At 39.4% G+C, this 20,359-nt stretch overlaps 1 protein-coding gene and 1 long non-coding RNA gene across 2 annotated transcripts; one reads left to right on the top strand and one right to left on the bottom strand.

The window, feature by feature from the left end:
* Positions 1-773: 773 nt before the first annotated feature.
* Positions 774-14,820, bottom strand: LOC133613763 (polypeptide N-acetylgalactosaminyltransferase 5). Its single transcript, XM_061971537.2, has 10 exons — positions 13,773-14,820; positions 13,534-13,700; positions 10,244-10,363; positions 9,789-9,924; positions 9,593-9,712; positions 9,394-9,511; positions 6,032-6,361; positions 5,876-5,956; positions 5,655-5,807; positions 774-1,530 (listed from the first exon to the last, which is right to left on the bottom strand). The coding sequence occupies exons 1-10, from the start codon at positions 14,528-14,530 to the stop codon at positions 1,390-1,392; spliced, it is 2,124 nt and encodes a 707-aa protein (XP_061827521.1). The 5' UTR covers positions 14,531-14,820; the 3' UTR covers positions 774-1,389.
* Positions 6,659-13,548, top strand: LOC133613765 (uncharacterized). The gene is made up of 3 exons (XR_012050768.1): positions 6,659-6,730; positions 9,794-9,911; positions 13,409-13,548. It is a non-coding gene; the product is annotated as an uncharacterized lncRNA (long non-coding RNA).
* Positions 14,821-20,359: the final 5,539 nt, after the last annotated feature.

Genomic DNA, 20,359 nt, shown 5'->3' on the forward strand with positions numbered 1-20,359 from the left:
GTTAAAAGATCCTTCCTGATAATCTACAAGAGTATAGTTTAATCCCATTTAAGAAGTTTATAGGACATATCTACCATATTGACCTGAACATAAGACAAAATACATCTTTTGAAAAAATCCTCTTTGACATAGGTTGCAATAAAAATGATATATTCCTTATTCTCTTTGTTTGATGACTTGGCTTTTATTGCTCACTATTATTTTAAGATTGGCATGACACTGCCTCCTGTTTGCTAACTTATTAAATTTGAAGACACTTTTGTCACGTGTATAAGTGCAGGGAACAAAAAAGCACTGACTCTGTTGGTTACAAGTTGTTTGGCATCATCGGTTGATTGATTGATTGAAACTTTTATTAGTAGATTGCACAGTACAGTACATATTTTGTACAATTGACCACTAAATGGTAACACCCGAATACATTTTTCAACTTGTTTAAGTCGGGGTCCACGTTAATCAATTCATGGTAAAATTTATGGTTGGCATGTATACATCACCAGATATTGAATATAAGGTAACCTGACTTCTTCACTGAAAAAAAAACCACAGTCCTATATTAGGGTCAATATGGTATTGTGCTCTAATTGGTTAAAAAAAGACTAAACTGTGCATTGCTTTATCATGAGCAATGTTTACAGCAGCTATTGTTTGATGTATTCCTGCTTATGAAAATGCATTGCTCATGATGTCTAAATCCACAGACACTTTTAACGTTCACTATACACAAATGTGCAATACTTACGTCTTAATGTTAAATTGTGGATGCAAAATAAACACAACGAGAAATTAAACTCTGTCTGTGGTCATTTTATTTGCCTGTTTTTTTCCAAAAAAATGCATCTTCTGTGTAATTGTCCTTACAAATTCCCAATTAAAGGCCGCCCTCTAGTGACAGAATCCTACAATGTCACCCACCCAATCAATGCAGCGTTAAAATAACCCAGAGTGGTTTTACCTCAAGTAAACATCTTAAAAAAAATAACATCAAAAGCTGTACCTGTGTTTTATACAAAAGTTCCATCGTCATTATTTGTTTAGTGTGAGACGTTCACAGGAAACATGAGGCACGTAAGTGTTCAGTAGCTGCGTGCTACGTGGAGTGTGTTAAATGTGCAACCTAACTGCAACTCAAGCACTTTTAAAAGTATACAAAGAAATGGAGTTATAAAGAAAGGACTGAGGCTGATATATAAAAAGGTTATGAAAACATTGCACATCTACACAGCCCCTGCTTCGTACACATGCACACTCTCTCTCACACACACACACACACACGCAAACGCACACGCACACGCACACGCACACGCACACGCACACAGGCTCAGAGGAAATACCTGCAGCACAAGAATGCTGAAGGCTTCTTCTAGTGCAGGTTTGACAGCTTGTCTTTCATGGCGAGAAGTTGTTTGTAAACTGCCATTTCTGATGGGCATTTTTGGCTGCGCAGTTGGCAAAGTGAAGGTTGTCACCCTGAGGGGACGCTTCCAGGCACAACTGGTTGGGCGAAACCTCGACGAGCAAGTGCTCGGCCTGGACAGTAGTGGAAGAACAACAACACGTGATGTCTGGTGAGTAGTAGCAATGACCATTTGACACATAAGTTCATGAGCTACTTTGGTGTTTCTCACACATTCCCTCATGAACACACAACGCACCTCAAAAAGGGAGCGCATCTTTTACTCGGGGGTATATCAGAGAAAACTTGTCCCTGACAGGGATATAATTTTGTTTGGGTGGTCTTCAGAAACACAAAAACTTCCAAAATATATTACAACTGTGTTGCTTCTCGGGACGATTTTGGCCAAAAGACCCCATCTGCACCCAACTTCAGGCACTGGTTAAATGAACTTGTGAACGTAATGACTCTTGGAAAAATAAGATTTATAAACTCTACAAATATGAATAAATGGGAACTAACCTGAAAGCCTTTACTGACATATATTGAATCATAACTTAAGACATTTTTTTTTCCCTCGGGAAAGGGAGGGAAAGAAGGGAAAAAAAAGGGGAAAGAATAAATAAGTTGTCATATCTTTTTTGTAGTTTTATTCCTTTTTTATTATTGTTGTTATTTTTTGTATTGTTCCCACACTACCAATGTTTTTTTGTGTCACTTTTGACATGGTTTTGCCACGGTTTAGTTGCTTTTTTGTATTATTATTATTTTTTTGCATCTGATCAAGCAACGAAAAAGTGACTTTCTTCTTTTTTAAGTGTGAACGGTGGAGAGGTCTCCGGGAGGTGATCTCGTGGTCACTTCCTGAGGATCCTTGATGCTGAGGAATATTCATCCATCTTGCTATGGTCTGGATCGTGTGCTGATCCTGAGCCAGTGCAGGATGGATGGATATATACAATATCTGGGTACTTTTTCTAATAATGTCTATACTGTAAACCTTGAGTTGTTAAAGCCCAAGTGCACCTCTCTCCTCAAGCGTGCATGTGAGTGTGGATGAGTGGATGTGTGCTTTTATGAAGGGTCTGAGTGAGCAAAGTGTGATTGTCAAATGTGATTTTAACTGTAAAATTCAATAAAATATATTTGCAAAAAAAAAAAAATGGGAGCACACAAGTCTCGCCTCCTTGCACTGGCATCCTGTTAGTGTTAAAATTGAATTGGAATTGAATTTTTTTATATTTTGTTCTCTAAAGCCTTGAGCCCACAATTAGTTTACCATTTGTTTTGTAGTCGCACCCAAACTATGGACCACACTGCCCCTCATGTCAGAATGGTGACTGCTTTAAGTCTCATCGTAAAACGCACTTTTATTCACTGGTTTTTAACTCTGCGTGAGTCTTTTGATTTCCTTTTAATTGTGTTAGTGTTTTTATTCAGCCCATTATTTGATCTATTCCTATTTCAAATACACTGCTCTCGGTTGATTTACCCGATTTTATTGTTTTAAATTAGAACGGCTGAAGTTAAGTGGAGTCTTTATTATTTATTGATTTTATAATGATGTGCAGCACTTTGGAAACTATCTTCATCTGTAAAGAATGCTCTAGAAATAATGTGGATTAGATTAACATGCACCTGCTCTGCCAGAGAATAAAAAGACTGCACTTTGCTGCTATATTTAGCGAGTAATCAAACCCCTCTCGATACTCTTTTTTTTTTTTCTCAAAAAAAAGAACCAGCAACAAATTTAGTGAAGAAACTTTTGGAGAGTCTGACATGAAAGCATGTTTTGCTGCTCTCAACAAGCTGCATGTGCTTTCAAATACACGCACCTCTTGTCTGTTAGAAACTATAATATGTTGCCTTAAACTAGTGCTGTCTATTTTGCCATTTTGCTGGACGATATATTGGCCTACAAATTTTTGACGATAAATGATATTATTGTCAACATTAGCTTGAGACCGAATTAATCACTGATGTAATAATAATGCAAGTATACCCTTTCAAATGCAATAAACTTGTATTTCTTGTATATTTTAACATTGTAATTGGAATGTAACATTTTAAATATCCAAGTCAAATAAAACAAAAACAAATAATAAAAATAAAACATACTGTCAGCAAAAAATTGCACTTGAATTAAAGTCACAATCAAAAGTAATGAAATATGTTGTGTCTCTGTTAAGGAGGGTATGGAGGACCCTCAAATGTACACAACCAAAACAAATAAAATGGCAAAATCAAGTGATTGTGACCAAAATTATGATGTTTACCATTATTATCACAGTATTGTTAAATGTGCTCAAAAATACGCACACTAAAATCTTTAAACTAACTAGTATTTTTTTAAATAACTAAATAAATAGCCACACAATATAAAGTATAGGCCAAAAGTTTGGACACACCTTCTCCTCCAATGCGTTTTCTTGTCATTGAAGGTATCAGAACTATAAATGGACACATGTGGATTTATGTACTTAACAAAAAAAGGTGAAATAACAGAAAACATGTTTTATATTCTAGTTTCTTCAAAATAGCCACCCTTTGCTCTGATTACTGCTTTGCACACTCTTGGCATTCTCTCGAAGAGTTTCAAGCACACCTGTGAAGTGAAAACCATTTCAGGTGACAACCTCTACTACGAGCTTATCGAGAGAATGCCAAGAGTGTGCGAAAAAGTAATCAGAGCAAAGGGTGGCTATTTTGAAGAAACTAGAATATAAAACATGTTTTCAGTTATTTCACCTTTTTTTGTTAAGTACATAACTCCACATGTGTCCATTTATAGTTCTGATGCCTTCAATGACAATCTACAATGTAAATAGTCATGAAAATAAAGAAAACACATTGAATGAGAAGGCGAGTCCAAACTTTTGGCCTGTACTGTACTTTCTTGGCAGAGGAAACATTAAATATTGTTCTGGCTTCATAAGAGCCATATTACTTTTTTTTCTTTTTTTTAAATCAGATTAATCACACTTTGAATGTAGATGTTTGATGATTAATCACATGTCATTACCTATGTGCATAATTTTAATTTACTTAACCAAGACCCCAATATTTGGTCACATATGCCATTTTATTGTCATACAGCAACACCTTTTAACTGTTTACAGTATGTATGACAATCATCATACTGAGCTCAATGTACAACATTTGTTTTTTATTTTTGTTGAAAACATTTTTATCCAAAGTCTGGTTAGGGTGTATTTTGAAGTAAAATTTGGCAGTGAGCACAGCAGTCGGCGTCTCCTCACTCATCTTTGCACTAACGTATGCATTGATCTGATCACTGACCGTATAACAAACTTTCAGGTAACCATCCGCGGTTTCGGTAAAGGAGCATGTACGGTCAAAAAATTGCAGGATTAATCTGCGTATATTAGGGCACCACAGGATTCGATTGGATTCTTAGGGGTAACGATTTGATTTGAAATAGATTCTCAATTCAAACCAATTCTCGATTCAAAATCTATACTTTTTTTTTTTAACATTGGGTGCCAGTTCTATAATTAACTACATTCTTCCATAAAATAGAAACTGCTTTGATAAATATTTATATTACTTTAGGATTGTCCAGACACCAACATTTTGGTACTGGGACCGGTACCAAAGTGTATTTCGATACTTTTCAAAATAAAGGGGACCACAAAAAAAAATTCATTTTTGGCTTAATTTGAACAAAATCTTACGATACGTTATACATCTGGTTCTTATTGCACTCAAAGAACAATTTTAGTAGATTAAAATAAAAATTAAAAGGCATTAAACACGTTGGGCTTTTCTTGTTGCACTAAAGAACAATATATATTAGGATTAGGTTAGAATAGAACAGAAAGCTTTATTGACATTATGCTTTATGATTTATGGTTGCCACTTTGGGTCTGTGCTTCAAAAAATAATACTAAAGCTGAAACTACCCAGATAAGACATTTAGCGGGTAAAACACACATTGTCAAGGATAAAACACCAATTGTAGCAATTTGTTGCAAAATTCAGTCATCTCACTTGCATTAGTTTACGCTACGTGGGTTGCCAACTCCCTGAAAAAAGAATAAGGGACACCTTGCAGGGCTGGTCTACCTAATTTTTTGGGGCCTTCTTTTTATTTGTGTGAAACGTGTTGTGTTGAAAATTCAACAACTACGTCACCCCCGTAAAACCAGCACGCCACAAATAAATTGCAGTCTTGCGGGAAACGACCCAATGCGATTGAAAGGGTGAGCTACACACCCTAAGTGCAACTTCAACTTACCAGTGCCGAGTTGGACGATTTGTGTAGCCAGCGTTGTCCAGCCATGGCACGGTCACATGACTCTACAACCAAGCGGTTGTATTTGACCTGGGGTACGACACACAGGTCCTGCTGGCGGATGTTCCTCAACCAGGTGTAATTAAAGTGCTGACTCTTTGAGAAAGTACAACGCAGTGTGAGACATTAAAAAATTACATTTTCTAGAGCAAAGTCAAACCTACCTGCTTGCTGAGATCACACATCTCAAAGGAGAGAGAATAATTTTGCAGAGTGAGACATTTTCTTAGGCCCCGATTGAAGACCTGCAGTAAATGAAAGTATATAGAGTATATATACACACTAAAAAGTACCAGCACTGCAAGAAATAACCAACTTACAAGGCCTTTAGCTTTGACTAAGGGGGAATCCATCTCTGGGTACACATTATCCAGGTACCATTTGAAGCTCTTGCACTTCAGTCTGTTCCTCAGCTCGATCTGCTCTGTGAGGTTGCCCACGTCAATGACTCTTATGTCCAGCAGGTGGTGGTAGCCGTGGCCGTAGAAAAGCTCCTTGTACTCGTCCAGCCAGACCTCGGCAACTCTGGCCAAGTTACGCTCCACAGTCTTCCGCCTGTCCTTTGGGAATTTGTATGGGTTCTGATCCCGGAAAATGTGTCCTACTCGAGAGCAGGGGATGATCTCTATTTCGCCTCCGCACATCCAGATCTGTACAAGCAGTCATTACATAGGATTTCCTCAAGTTAATCCGCACCACAGTCATCACTATTAAAAGGGATTTTGGTTTTTAGTCAGAAGGACTATTGTTTTGGCAAACTCTACACAAGGCCAATGCCTCATGTCCAAATTTGAGTTTGGCTCCCATTTCCCCCCAGAGGAGAGAACTGGAATCACATTCAAAATGTCCCAACAGCTGAAGGGCATCCATCAATCAGGAAAGCTCTCACCTGAAGCAATCAAGTCCACTCCTTTAAGTCTGCAGCTCCAGTTCAGACTTCAGGCCAACAAACACTGTTCTAGGAGAATTTGCCAAATGCAGTAGTGCCCAACTGTTTACAGAGACCAGGGTGGCTGACGGTGAGATGACTTATATTATTTTGATGTTTGATTTGATATGTTGCATTTATTTTAATTGCCAAGTGGCTGTTAAATGTTTAAATGCCAAATCCAAGCTGTTAAGTGTCACTATATGTACTTTTGGAAACACTTTTACTTTAAAAAAATGGTTTATTGAAATGTAATTTGTTTATATTGGTCCCTAATTGCTTTTGTATTTTTCCAACTTCTCCAAAGGTTTTTCACCTTACAACTATTCAATGAAAAAAAAGACAAGTCCAAAACAAAAGGAGAAACAGAGATTTGTCTCATCATTGGATTAAAACAAAGAGTGAAGTCCCAGTGTAACCCCTGGTCAAAAAGTCAAAACCCTTTTCAAGTTAGGGGAGAGCACAAACTAACAAAACATAACTTGACAACTACTGTTAAGTTGAAAGAACAAATTGCCCATCACAACTAAAAAGAGTTATGACTACTTCAACTCGAAAAAAGCGTGGAAACTCATTAAAATCAAGTAAAAATAAGTTCAGTCAACTTTAGAAAGTAAGCCAAGGTGGGCCTCTCATGTCCCGTGCAGTGTTGAACCTTGAAAATGTCATAAAAGAAGTTCAACATCTTTTTTTGTTCTCTTAAGTAATGTTTTCCGGTGAACATTACACGATACAATTACGAGTAGTATCAACTGCCTCCATATGGGCGGCATGGCTCAGCGGGTAGACTGGCTTTCTTATAGAAAGGCAGGCTGTAGACAGAGGGTTACAGGATTGATCCCAGCCTGGTCAAGCTCATGCCGAAGTTCCCCGCTCTTGATAGCTCGTGGTTAGCGCTTTGCGTGTGTGAATGGGTGAATGTTTTTAATGTACAAACTGAATGTGTGTGTGTGTGTGTGTGTGTATACAAACAAATACATGCTATAAGACTACAGACTGTTTACCATGTTGAGCCAAGTTGACTTACAGCTGTAGGGACTCCATAAAATATATTGTACCAACTTACCGGTATATTAAAGTTATCTCAACTAATATTTTCAAGTCCATCTTACATCAGACTGAATGTCAATTCATGTTTTGAAGTGTAATATACATGACACTAAGTTGACTCAGCACAACTCAGTCAAAGCAACAAGATGACCTGACTGAGTGAATTTGAGTAAACACATTTTTTTTTACAGTGATCCAACCATACACAAATAGATCATTTGTTCACTATTGCCACAATATTTTATCTTCCTCTGCTTATGGGCTGGACCTTTCATAACTCATTTTGGGTGTATTTTTTCCACACTAGAAAGCACTGTCTTTAAACTCCATTGTAAACTTGCGCTTTACAGATGCCATGTCTTTTCTGCAGCTGTGTTTTGGTAATAATGACATCTGCTGCAGCACAGAAATAGTCAGTCAGGTTAATGCACGGACTTAGAAGAAGCATGTAAAATTTTGATAAATGACAGGGTGCTTTATGTGACATTTAATAAGCTCAATTGTTTTACCAGTCACACCTATCACGGATGTTTACACAGTTTAAAAAAAAAAAAAAAAAAAAAAAAAAAAAAAAGCTAGCCTGTCAAGTCGCAACTGCTATCCTGTTTGTACATTGATTTTATATTGATGTTGTTAACAAAACAAAAACAGATTAGATGTGGTCGGTGAATAGATGGTTCTTGCTAGCTTCAGCCACGTACCGTATTTTTCGGAGTATAAGTCGCACCGGAGTATAAGTCGCACCTGCCGAAAATGCATAATAAAGAAGGAAAAAAACAAATAAGTCGCACTGGAGTATAAGTCGCATTTTTGGGGGAAATTTATTTGATAAAACCCAACACCAAGAATAGACATTTGAAAGGCAATTTAAAATAAAGAATAGTGAACAACAGGCTGAATAAGTGTACGTTATATGACGCATAAATAACCAACTGGGAACGTGCCTGGTATGTTAACGTAACATACTATGATAAGAGTCATTCAAATAACTATAACCTATAGAACATGCTATACGTTTACCAAACAATCTGTCACTCCTAATCGCTAAATCCGATTAAATCTTATACGTTTAGTCTCTTACGTGAATGAGCTAAATATTATTTGATATTTTACGGTAATGTGTTAATTTCACGTAAGTCGCTCCTGAGTATAAGTCACACCCCCGGCAAAACTATGAAAAAAAACTGACTTATAGTCCGAAAAATACGGTAGTTTAGTCGCGATTTCAAGTGGCCGTCTCCACTGTTTAGTTCAGCACGGGGTGGGAGAGAGTTTCGAGAATTATTGAGCACAAAATAATGTTATTTCTCATCACAATGACAGCATTTCAGCAAAATGTATGTCAATTTCCGGGATATTCTGCGTTTAACAATGGATTCCGTTTTACTGGCCAATTCTGTAACTGTCCACGGTTACGTCAACGCGGAAATGCATTACTTTTTTTTGTTGAGTTTAGTGATTATTGATTGGGCATACTAGCGCTGTGTCAAAAAGTAGCAACCATGGTATGATCCCAAACTTCTAGTAGATGTGGGTTTTTTTTCACTCATTCGCTCCTTATCTGTTTCACAGTACAAACTCAGAAATTTGCATGTACATTGCATTTTTTTCGATAATAGTTTTATGATCATTGGAAGCTATGTTCAAAATCTAAATGAAAATTAGATTAATCGTCCAGCCGTAGTTAGTGTGTCTGTTCTTTACCTTAAATGAAATCTCCATGTTCTCTCCACCCCACACATCCAAGCCTGGATCATAGGCACCAAGTTCGTAGAAGTATTTCCTGTCAATGGAAAAGAGTCCTCCAGCCATAACAGGACATCTGTGAGATTTAAACAAAACATATAATGATGATCATGAAAAACATAAAATAACAAGGGTGAGCCTGAGGGTGTCTGGGTACCGGATGGGGTCGGCTGCGGTCATATTCTTCTTCTTAACATACTCATTTGATAGGGCATTCCAACCAAACACCAAAGGCCATTTGAAAATGCCCCTCTGGAAGTTGTCAACCATCTTATAACTAATGGGGGAAGGAAAATAGAACCGTACAGTAACAATTAAAGACATCTATAACACATTTATCTGACTGGTGCCACCTCAGGTCCTGGTCACTGATGACCTCGATAACTGGACAGGGCACCTTCCTGCGATCCAGGTAGACTCGCTCCAGCAGAGGCTCCAGCCAGCCCACGTTGCATTCAACGTGCGAGTCGAGGAAGGTAAGAACCTCGCCTAAGAGCAAAGCAAACATCCTGTTACACTGAAATAACCACATGTGGACAGCTGCAGTATATATAAATTGTTATGTTGGCTTTTAACAGACACATGCTTGTGTTCAGTTTGCAGTTCTTCCCCCACATAGTGGGAAAGTTAGTCAATTACACACAAAATATGAGCATTAACAACACGTACTACTATCTGGATGTATGTTACGTTTAAAAACAGATGAATATTATCTATGAAGGAGACAGTTAATATAGTTCTTAATTAAACCACATAGTAATATGCAAAGCAGATCTCTTCCATGTACAAGGTAAATACCAGAACACACCTTTGGCAACGGCTGCTCCAGCCAGCCGTGCCCTGATCAGGCCTTGACGTTCCTTCAGACGAATGATTCGGACTTTGGGAAACTGGGACATGTACTTGTCAAGCGCATCCTTTAGGTTATCTGCACGAGTTAAAACACGGTTATAGAAAGGTCAACTCCAGCATACTGTACTTGAAAAACTAGAGTTAGAGCAAGTTTCATAGAGATGAAATGATGGAACAGTATGATAGATATAGACATTCACACAGTAATGTAAATTACTTTAAGTTTTGCCAGCCACTGTAAGAGGTATTTGTGCAACAATATCGTATATGTTTATTATTGTGCTTGCAGTTTATCAAAATGTTTTGCTGTGGAACTGCACTTCCTCATACTGAATAGTGATGAAACAAGCAGCAAAATACTACAAACACCTATCACACTGCACTTTTACATTACTACAACTACTAATAATCATATTGCAAAGTAACACTACATTGACCTGAATGTAAGACATCAAGGAATACAATTAACTCGGACTTACGGTATAGTATATATACAGTCGTGGTCAAAGGTTTACATACACTTGTAAAGAACATAATGTCATGGCTGTCTTGAGTTTCCAATCTTTTCTACAACTCTTATTTTTTTGTGACAGTGATTGGAGCACATACTTGTTTGTCACAAAAAAACATTCATGAAGTTTGGTTCTTTTATGAATTTATTATGAAAATGTGAGCAAATCTGCTGGGTCAAAAGTATACATACAGCAATGTTAATATTTGGTTACATATCCCTTTCACTGTAAAAAAGGTGCTTTTGGTAGCCATCCACAAGCTTCTGGTTGAATTTTTGACCACTCTTGACAAAATTGGTGCAGTTCAGCTAAATTTGTTGGCTTTCTGACATGGACTTGTTTCTTCAGCATTGTCCACACGTTTAAGTCAGGACATTGGGAAGGCCATTCTAAAACCTTAATTCTAGCCTAATTTAGCCATTCCTTTACCACTTTTGACGTGGGTTTGGGATCATTGTCCTGTTGGAACACCCAACTGCGCCTAAGACCCAACCTCCGGGCTGATGATTTTAGGTTGTCCTGAAGAATTTGGAGGTAATCCTCCTTTTTCATTGTCCCATTTACTCTCTGTAAAGCACCAGTTCCATTGGCAGCAAAACAGGCCCAGAGCATAATACTACCACCACCATGCTTGACGGTAGAAATGGTGTTCCTGGGATTAAAGGCCTCACTTTTTCTCCTCCAAATCATATTGCTGGGTATTGTGGCCAAACAGCAACATATTTGTTTCATCTGACATCACATGGACAAAGATAAGACCTTCTGGAGGAAAGTTAAATAAGAGTTGTAGAAATGATTGGAAACTCAAGACAGCCATGACATTATGTTCTTTACAAGTGTATGTACACTTTTGACCACGACTGTATATACACGTAGATATGAACATACACACAGTAATGTACGGTAAATGAGTTTGTTTTGCCAGCCACTGTCAGAGGTATTTGTGCAACAATACCGTATGTTTATTATTGTGCTTGCAGTTTATCCAAATGTATTGCTGTAGAACTGCACTTCCTCATACTGAATAGTGACAAAACAGCAGCAAAATACTACAACCCTCAAACGTACGGTATAGTTTATATACATAGTGCACACGTTTTTAAATCAATGTCAAAATCAGTGACATTTTCCTTTTGGATTGTAATTTAAAAAAATTATTCGCCGCTCCAACTGTTTGTTGCTTTATTGATCACTATTATCTTTTAAAATAATCAAACTACCCCTTTGTAAGCAAACCGCCAAACTTTGAGCCATGTTTTTCCTCCAATGGCTCGCCAGTGTGAGTGACAGGCAAAAGAGCTCTGACCACTTAGGGAGAAGTCACTGTCGGTGCCACCTGTTGGTTTACATGTATGAATCTCTGGACCTTTTCAGACATTTTTTCAAGTTGAGAAAAATGCAGTCTTATATAACAAAATCAACACCTTTTTTATAATGTCTATTCTTTTGAGGAAAGGTGGAATGAAAAGCGACTGAAAGTAATTTTAAGTTCAAAATTCATGGATAATTTCTGTTAGGTGTCCCGATACAACATTTCCCCTTGTGATTTGATACCGATATTGGAGCCTTGAGTATTGGCCGATACCAATATCGATCTGATACATTTTCAGCAGGAATCATTGCATAATTCTATTTTGTTGTGTAGAATGTAAGAAAAATGATTGATCAAGTGAAATAAGTCAGAACAATGCTACTTATAAACATCACTAATCTGTTTATCATTAGCTGTCTGGAACAGATTTACAATGTCTTTAAATCAGTGGTTCTTAACCTGGGTTCGATCAAACCCTAGGGGTTCGGTGAGTCGGCCTCAGGGGTTCGGCGGAGCCTCCGCCACTGAAGTCAAGACACACCCAACTCATCGTGTAAATAAAAACTTCTCCCTATCGGCATATTATGGATACCCCCCAAACAATTTTCCCTCTAATTTTCCATGTGATTTGCAGGTGTGTAATTTGTTGTGAGTTCATGCACTGTTTGTTGTTCTTTGAACAAGGTGATGTTCATGCACGGTTCATTTTGTGCACCAGTAAAAAAACATAACTTTGTCTTGAATTTGGAAAAAAAACATAATTTTTCACTAAAGAAGGGTTCGGTGAAGGCGCATATGAAACTGGTGGGGTTCGGTACCTCCAACAACATTAAGAACCACTGCTTTGAATTGAAATGAGGTGGTAATTTGTTTTTTTTTGGAAACACCTAGTGGTCACAATAATTCATTAAGGTTGAAACAGTAGATTTAATAATGTGGACACATTTGTTACTGGATACCTTCTAATAATAATTATATATATATATATATATAATTATATATATATATATATATATATATATATATATATATATATATATATATATATATATATATATATATATATACAGATACAAATATGCAACTAGAATTATTGGATATTTGTTGAAAAAAAATGTATGTTTTAGATTGCAATATTGTTAATTAAGGACACTTACTGCGCATTGTTTAGCTTGTGTGTTACTGAGTGCTTAGTTGTTGTGTAGTTGTATGGTGCGGTTTAACTATTAGTAAAATACATGGAGAAAGATTAGGATTAAATACAGTATAAACTCTGCTTCTTCTTACTCCTTTTCAGATGTGTTCAAATGTAACCACAGGAGGTACCTTTTTGTTAATGTAACATGACTAAAACAAATAACCATAACCAAACAGTCATAGCTCTTGATGACATTAGATTGTGGGCTACAAGTGAGCCATTACCTTTGGTGCTGAAGTCGTCCACGAGAATGATCTCCTTAAGGAGGTGTGGCGGCGATCGATTGATGACGCTGTGCACGGAGCGCAGCAGTGTGGACCACACCTCATCCACGAAGCAGAAGATTACACTGGTGGAAGGCAGGTTGTCGTGGACCAGGTTCTGGGCACAGCTAAGGATACGAGGGAGTTACACAGATGGCAGGCAGGGATATCTGACTGGTAATGTTCGGGGCGTGACTCACATCTCAGGCCTGGTGTCGGGAACACCTCGGTCCACCGGAATCCGGTCGCTCAGGAAGACGTTGAAAAAGCCCTCATCCCATCGCTCCTTCACTTCGGCATCCTTGTCGCCAGGAACCACGGCCGCTTGGCCGAACTGGCCGACGGCGGCGGGGTCTCTGGGGGCACTGGTCACGTCGAGGGACAGCACCCGATGGACACCTCCCGTCTTCTGATAACTGTTTGAGAACTTCCTAATGTGGTTCTCCTCAATTGCACGCTTCGTTGTGGCAGGAGGTTCCTTCTGCTCGGCTTCATCTTTAACTTTCTCTGTAGTGTTCATAGGTTTAATTTCCGCATCCTTGCGCCTGTCAATATTGGAGCTCTGATTAAAGTTTTTCAAAAGCGGTGTATCATTTACAGGTAAATCCACAGGCTTTTTAGCAGGAGCCTCCTGCATTTCTGCACTCTGACTTTTCAGCAAAGTGGAGTTCCGTCTCTTGTCCCCTTGCCTGTAGACCCTGGCCATGTCAGGACTGACCGAGCCTGTGTCCTCCGTCCTGAGCACAGGATGCCCGTAGTCCCTTTTCGTCGACTGGTTGACTTCGGCCCGCTGCTTGAGGAGCTCCTTCTCCCGGATGACTCGCTCCTTCAGCAGGTGAAGGTTGCCGTCGCTGAAGGACATGCGGAGCACAGCAATGTCCAACAGGAGCCAAATGACAGAAGCCACGAACACAAACACCAGAACCCTCCCACTGCCCCGCAAGTACCTCCGAATCATCCTGTTCACCTTTTTAAGAACGCGGTAACTATCAAAGCAGCTTTTTGAACAAGTGTCCGACGTTCAAGTTCCCCTCCCACGGAGCGGTGAGCTGCCTGCGTGGCATGCTATTAATACGACACGGAACTACGGTACACGTAGAATATGACGAAATAGTTTATACAATTCGCTCACGATACCAACTTATTTGACATTACCGTGTCATACAATCCGCGTCGTGTCGATCCGCGCTAATGTATTTCCCCATTGTGGGTTTTTTTTTCACGCCGACTGCCGCACTCCGATTGGACAAATAACCGAGGAGCACAGCCGGAAACGACTGGTGAATTTCAAAATAACACAGAAGGAGCTGTGATTTACAGCAGTGTTTTTCACCTTTTTTTTCATTGGAAAAAAATGCGGCGACACACCACCAACAGAAAACATAAAAAAAATAAACTCGGCAACCGATATTGACAGTAAAAAAGTTGTTCTCGCAATGACTTGATTACGTGGACCCCGACTTAAACAAGTTGAAAAACTTATTCGGGTGTTACCATTAGTGGTCAATTGTACGGAATATGTACTGAACTGTGCAATCTACTAATAAAAGTTTCAATCAATTGGATATGAATTCAAACCATAACTAAGCATGCATCACTATAGCTCTTGTCTCAAAGTAGGTGTATACCGTCACGCCCTTAGAGTTTTTTTTTTTTGTGTTTTACCGTCAATCCATCCATCTTCTTCCGCTTATCCGAGGTCGGGTCGCGGGGGCAGCAGCCTAAGCAGGGAAGCCCAGACTTCCCTCTCCCCAGCCACTTCGTCCAGCTCTTCCTGTGGGACCCCGAGGCGTTCCCAGGCCAGCCGGGAGACATAGTCTTCCCAACGTGTCCTGGGTCTTCCCCGCGGCCTCCTACCGGTCGGACGTACCCTAAACACCTCCCTAGGGAGGCGTTCGGGTGGCATCCTGACCAGATGCCCGAACCACCTCATCTGGCTCCTCTCGATGTGGAGGAGCAGCGGCTTTGAGCTCCCCCCGGATGGCAGAGCTTCTCACCCTATCTCTAAGGGAGAGCCCCGCCACCCGGCGGAGGAAACTCATTTCGGCCGCTTGTACCCGTGATCTTGTCCTTTCGGTCATAACCCAAAGCGCAAGACCATAAGTGTTTTAGTTCGTCTTTTGATGGCTTTTCCTGTTTTGTTGGTACACTATATTGCCAAAAGTATTTGGCCACCTGTCCAAATGATGAGAATCAGGTGTCCTAATCACTTCGCCCGGCCACAGGTGTATAAAATCAAGCAAGAATGGGCCGCACTCAGTGATTTACAGCGTGGAACTGTCATAGGATGCCACCTGTGCAACATATCCAGTCGGGAAATTTCCTCGCTCCTAAATATTCCAAAGTCAAATTTATTATAAGAAAAGTGAAGAGTTTGGGAACAACAGCAACTTGGCCACCAAATGGTAGGCCACGTAAACTGACAGAGGGGTCAGCGAAAAGTGCATAGTGCAAAGACTTTCTGCACAGTCAGTTGCTACAGAGCTCCAAACTTCATGTGACCTTCCAATTAGCCCACGTACAGTACGCAAAGAGCTTCATGGAATGGGTTTCCATGGCCGAGCAGCTGCATCTAAGCCATACATCACCAAGTCCAATGCAAAGCGTGGGGTGCAGTGGTGTAAAGCACGCCGCCATTGGACTCTAGAGCAGTGGAGACGCCTTCTTTGGACTGATGAATCACGCTTTTCCATCTGGCAATCTGATGGACCAGTTTGGAGGTTGCCAGGAGAACGCTACATTTCAAACAGCATTGTGCCGAGTCTGAAATTTGGTGGAGGAGGAATTATGGTGTGGTTAGTTTTTCAGGAGTTGGGCTTGGCCCCTTATTCCCAGTGAAAGGAACTTTGAATGCTCCAGGATACCAAAACATTTTGGACCATTCCATGGGATGGCACTTCAAGTTCATATGTGAGTAAAGGAAACATATTTTCCTGTAGCAGTTTAATTTCTTCCCTGAGCGCTATTCCCCACACCTGCTTTTGTTTTAGCAATCAAAAATATTGAAGATGTTGCTATCCTTCTTTGTGGGGACATTGTTGCTTGTCTTGTCATGTTCGGATGTACGTACTTTGTGGACGCCTTCTCTGCTCCACACGCTGTTAGTCTTTGCTGTCGTCCAGCATTCTGTTTACTTTGCAGCCAGTTCAGTTTTAGTTTCATTCTGCATAGCCTTCCCTAAGCTTCAATGCCTTTTCTTAGCGGCACTCGCCTTATGTTTATTTTTGGTTTAAGCATTAGATACCTTTTTGACCTGCACGCTGCCTCCCGCTGTCGTCTGCATATTGTTATCACGACAAAGCAATTAACTACCTGCTGCCACCTACTGATATGGAAGAATATTACACGGTTACTCTGCCAAGCTCCAGACAGCACAGACAATCAACAACGGCACATTATTTGCGGATTATAATTACTGGTTTGCAAAAAATATTTTTAACCCAATTAGGTGAAATTACATCATCTCCCACGTCACACCAGACTGTATCTCACGGCACTACCGCAGCACAGTGGTTGAAAAACACTGATTTACAGTATGGTTGCTCCATCTGTGTACTTGTCAAGCACATCCTTTAGGCCAGTGGTGCCCAACAACCGGGCCACGGCCCGGTACTGGTCCGTGGATCGATTGGTCCACGGACCAAAAAAAAATTATTTTTTTTAAAGTAAATCAACATAAAAAAAACACAAGATACACTTACAATTAGTGCACCAACCCAAAAACCTCCCTCCCCCATTTACACTCATTCGCACAAAAGGGTTGTTTATTTCTGTTATTAATATTTCTGGTTCCTACATTACATATCAATATAGATCAATACAGTCTGTAGGCATACAAATACATTGTATTTTTTTATGACAAAAAAAAAAATCATGTATGTATGTGAGTTCATGTATGAGATCTATATGGCTGCCAATTATGGCCAAAGTAATAATGGTAAAGCAGTGTTGGGATATGAACGTAACACCATCATGTCCATTTGTAATGTCTAATAAGACTATGGATAAACGTTATCCATATATTTATAGACAAATATTTGTTTTTTTTAATTTTAATATCAGCTTTTTGTCATTCCATGATGCTTTTATCTCTATTTTTTTACCAGATAGTCTGGTGTGCCGTGGGAGATTATCAAATTTCATCTATTTGGGTTAAACATATTTTTTGCAAACCAGTAATTATAATCCGAAAATAATGTGCCGTTGAGTGTCTGCGCTGTCTAGAGATCGGCAGAGTAACCATGTTATTCTCTTCCATATCAGTAGGTGGAAGTTAGTAGCTAATTGCTTTGTAGATGTCGGGAACTGGTCGTGTAAGATGACGATGGTTTTTAGTGATCACAATATGCAGTTGACAGCGGGAGGCAGTGTGCAGGTAAAAATGTGTAATGCTTAAACCAAAAATAAACAAAAGACAAGTGCCGCTAAGAAAAAGCATTGAAGCTTAGGGATGGCTATGCAGAACAAAACTAAAACTGAACTGGCTGCAAAGTAAACAAAAACAGAATGCTGGACGACAGCAAAGACTTACGGCGTGTGGAGCTGAGACGGCGTCCACAAAGTACATCCGTACATGACATGACAATCAACAATGTCCACACCAAAAAAGATCGCAACCTCTTAAATGTTCTTGATTGCTAAAACAAAACAGGAAAATACCAACAAAACAGGAAAAGCCACCAAAATAGGAGCGCAAGACAAGAAGTAAAACACTACACACAGGAAAACAGCAAACAACTCAAAATAAGTCACGGCGTGATGTGACAGTACACCTACTTTTGAGAGTTATAGTGATGCATGGTTTATGGTTTAAAGTCATATCCAACAATTGCGACAACTTTTTATTGTCTACTGATTTACAGTATAGACATTATTAGGAAAAATTACCCAGATATTGTATATTTCCATCCATCCTGCACTGGCTCAGGATCAGCAGACGATCCAGACCATAGCAAGATGGATGAATATTCCTCAGCATCAAGGATCCTCAGGAAGTGATCACTAGATCAGTGTTTTTCAACCTTTTTTGAGCCAAGGCACATTTTTTGCGTTGAAAAAATCCGGAGGCACACCACCAGCAGAAATCATTAAAAATTAAACTCAGTTGACAGTAAAAAGTCGTTGTCGCAATTGTTGGATATGACTTTAAACCATAACCAACCATGCATCACTATAGCTCTTGTCTCAAAGTAGGTGTACTGTCACCACCTGTCACATCACCCCGACATATTTGGAGTTTTTTGCTGTTTTCCTGTGTGTAGTGTTTCAGTTCTTGTCTTGTGCTCCTATTTTGGTGGCTTTTTCTCTTTTTTTTGGTATTTTCCTGTAGCAGTTTCATGTCTTATATTTCCCGCATCTACTTTGTTTTAGCAATCAAGAATATTTCAGCTGTTTTTATCCTTCTTTGTGGGGACATTGTTGATAGTCATGTCATGTTCGGATGTACATTGTGGACGCCGTCTTTGCTCCACAGTAAGTCTTTGCTGTCGTCCAGCATTCTGTTTTTGTTTACTTTGTAGCTAGTTCAGTTTTACTTTCGTTCTGCATAGCCTTCCCTAATCTTCAATGCCTTTTCTTAGCAGCACTCACATTTTGTTTATTTTTGGTTTAAGCATAAGACACCTTTTTACCTGCCTTTACAAAGCAATTAGCTACCGGCTGCCACCTACTGATATGGAAGAGTATTACACGGTTACTCTGCCGAGCTTTGGACAGCACCGACACTCAACAACAACACATCATTTGCAGACTATAATTACTGGTTTGCAAAAAATGTTTTTAACCCAAATATGTGTAATTAGATAATCTCCCACGGCACACTAGACTGTATCTCACGGCACACTAGTGTGCCGCGGCACAGTGGTTGAAAAACACTGCACTAGATCACTTCCTGGGGACCTCTCCACCGTTCACACTTAAAAAAGAAGAGTCACATTTTCGTGGCTTGATCAGATGCAAAATAATAATAATAATAATAATAATAATTAAAAAAAAAAAAAGCAAGTAAACTGACAACCATATCAAAAGTGACACAAAAAAAGCAAGGGTAGTGTGGGAACAATACAGAAAATAATAACTAATAAAAAAGGAATAAAACTACAAAAAATATGGAACAATTTTTTTTAGGTTTAACTTTTTGAATAGGAGTTGCAATGTATTGTTCAACTGAAACATGCCTACACGCTGTACAGTGTGTAAGCAGCGGAGCATGACAGGAAATTTAATAAGGACATTCAAAATAAGACTGTTTAAAACTTGCTTGGGGAAAAACCGAAAAAGACAGTTTTCAAAATAAAAGACATTTACCAGTTTTGCTAAATAATTTATCTTGAACGCAAGCAGCAGGAAACAACAGGGTTTCTCACTGGCACCCATCGAGGGCGGACGCTCCCCTTTCCTCTCCCTTATCTCTGCTGCTTGTTTCTTTGTCTTGTCTTAACTTTCTTGTTGCTCTCCAAATCTATTTGGAACTATTTAACTGGTCTCAACAAAATTGACAAGATCTTGGGTTTGGGGGAACCTGCTTGTCGTGACGGAGCGAGCGGTTGTTGCTGGACACACGACAAGCTCTTGGGAGAAGGAGTGCCGCGTGCCTGGCGACCCTTTCAGTCGAGGACGTGAAGATATCCACCTTTTGGGAATTATGACAACAGTACATCTGCTGATTGGAGTAAGCGTTGCTCTGGTTTGTCCACAAATTTAAAAAGTACCCCAAAGCAGACACAAATGATCGGAGGATGCGTGGAAAAACTGTGGATGCTCTTGTGATTTGGAAAACATCGGACTG

Source organism: Nerophis lumbriciformis, linkage group LG13, assembly GCF_033978685.3.
Source record: "Nerophis lumbriciformis linkage group LG13, RoL_Nlum_v2.1, whole genome shotgun sequence".
In the NCBI taxonomy this organism is placed as follows: domain Eukaryota; kingdom Metazoa; phylum Chordata; class Actinopteri; order Syngnathiformes; family Syngnathidae; genus Nerophis; species Nerophis lumbriciformis.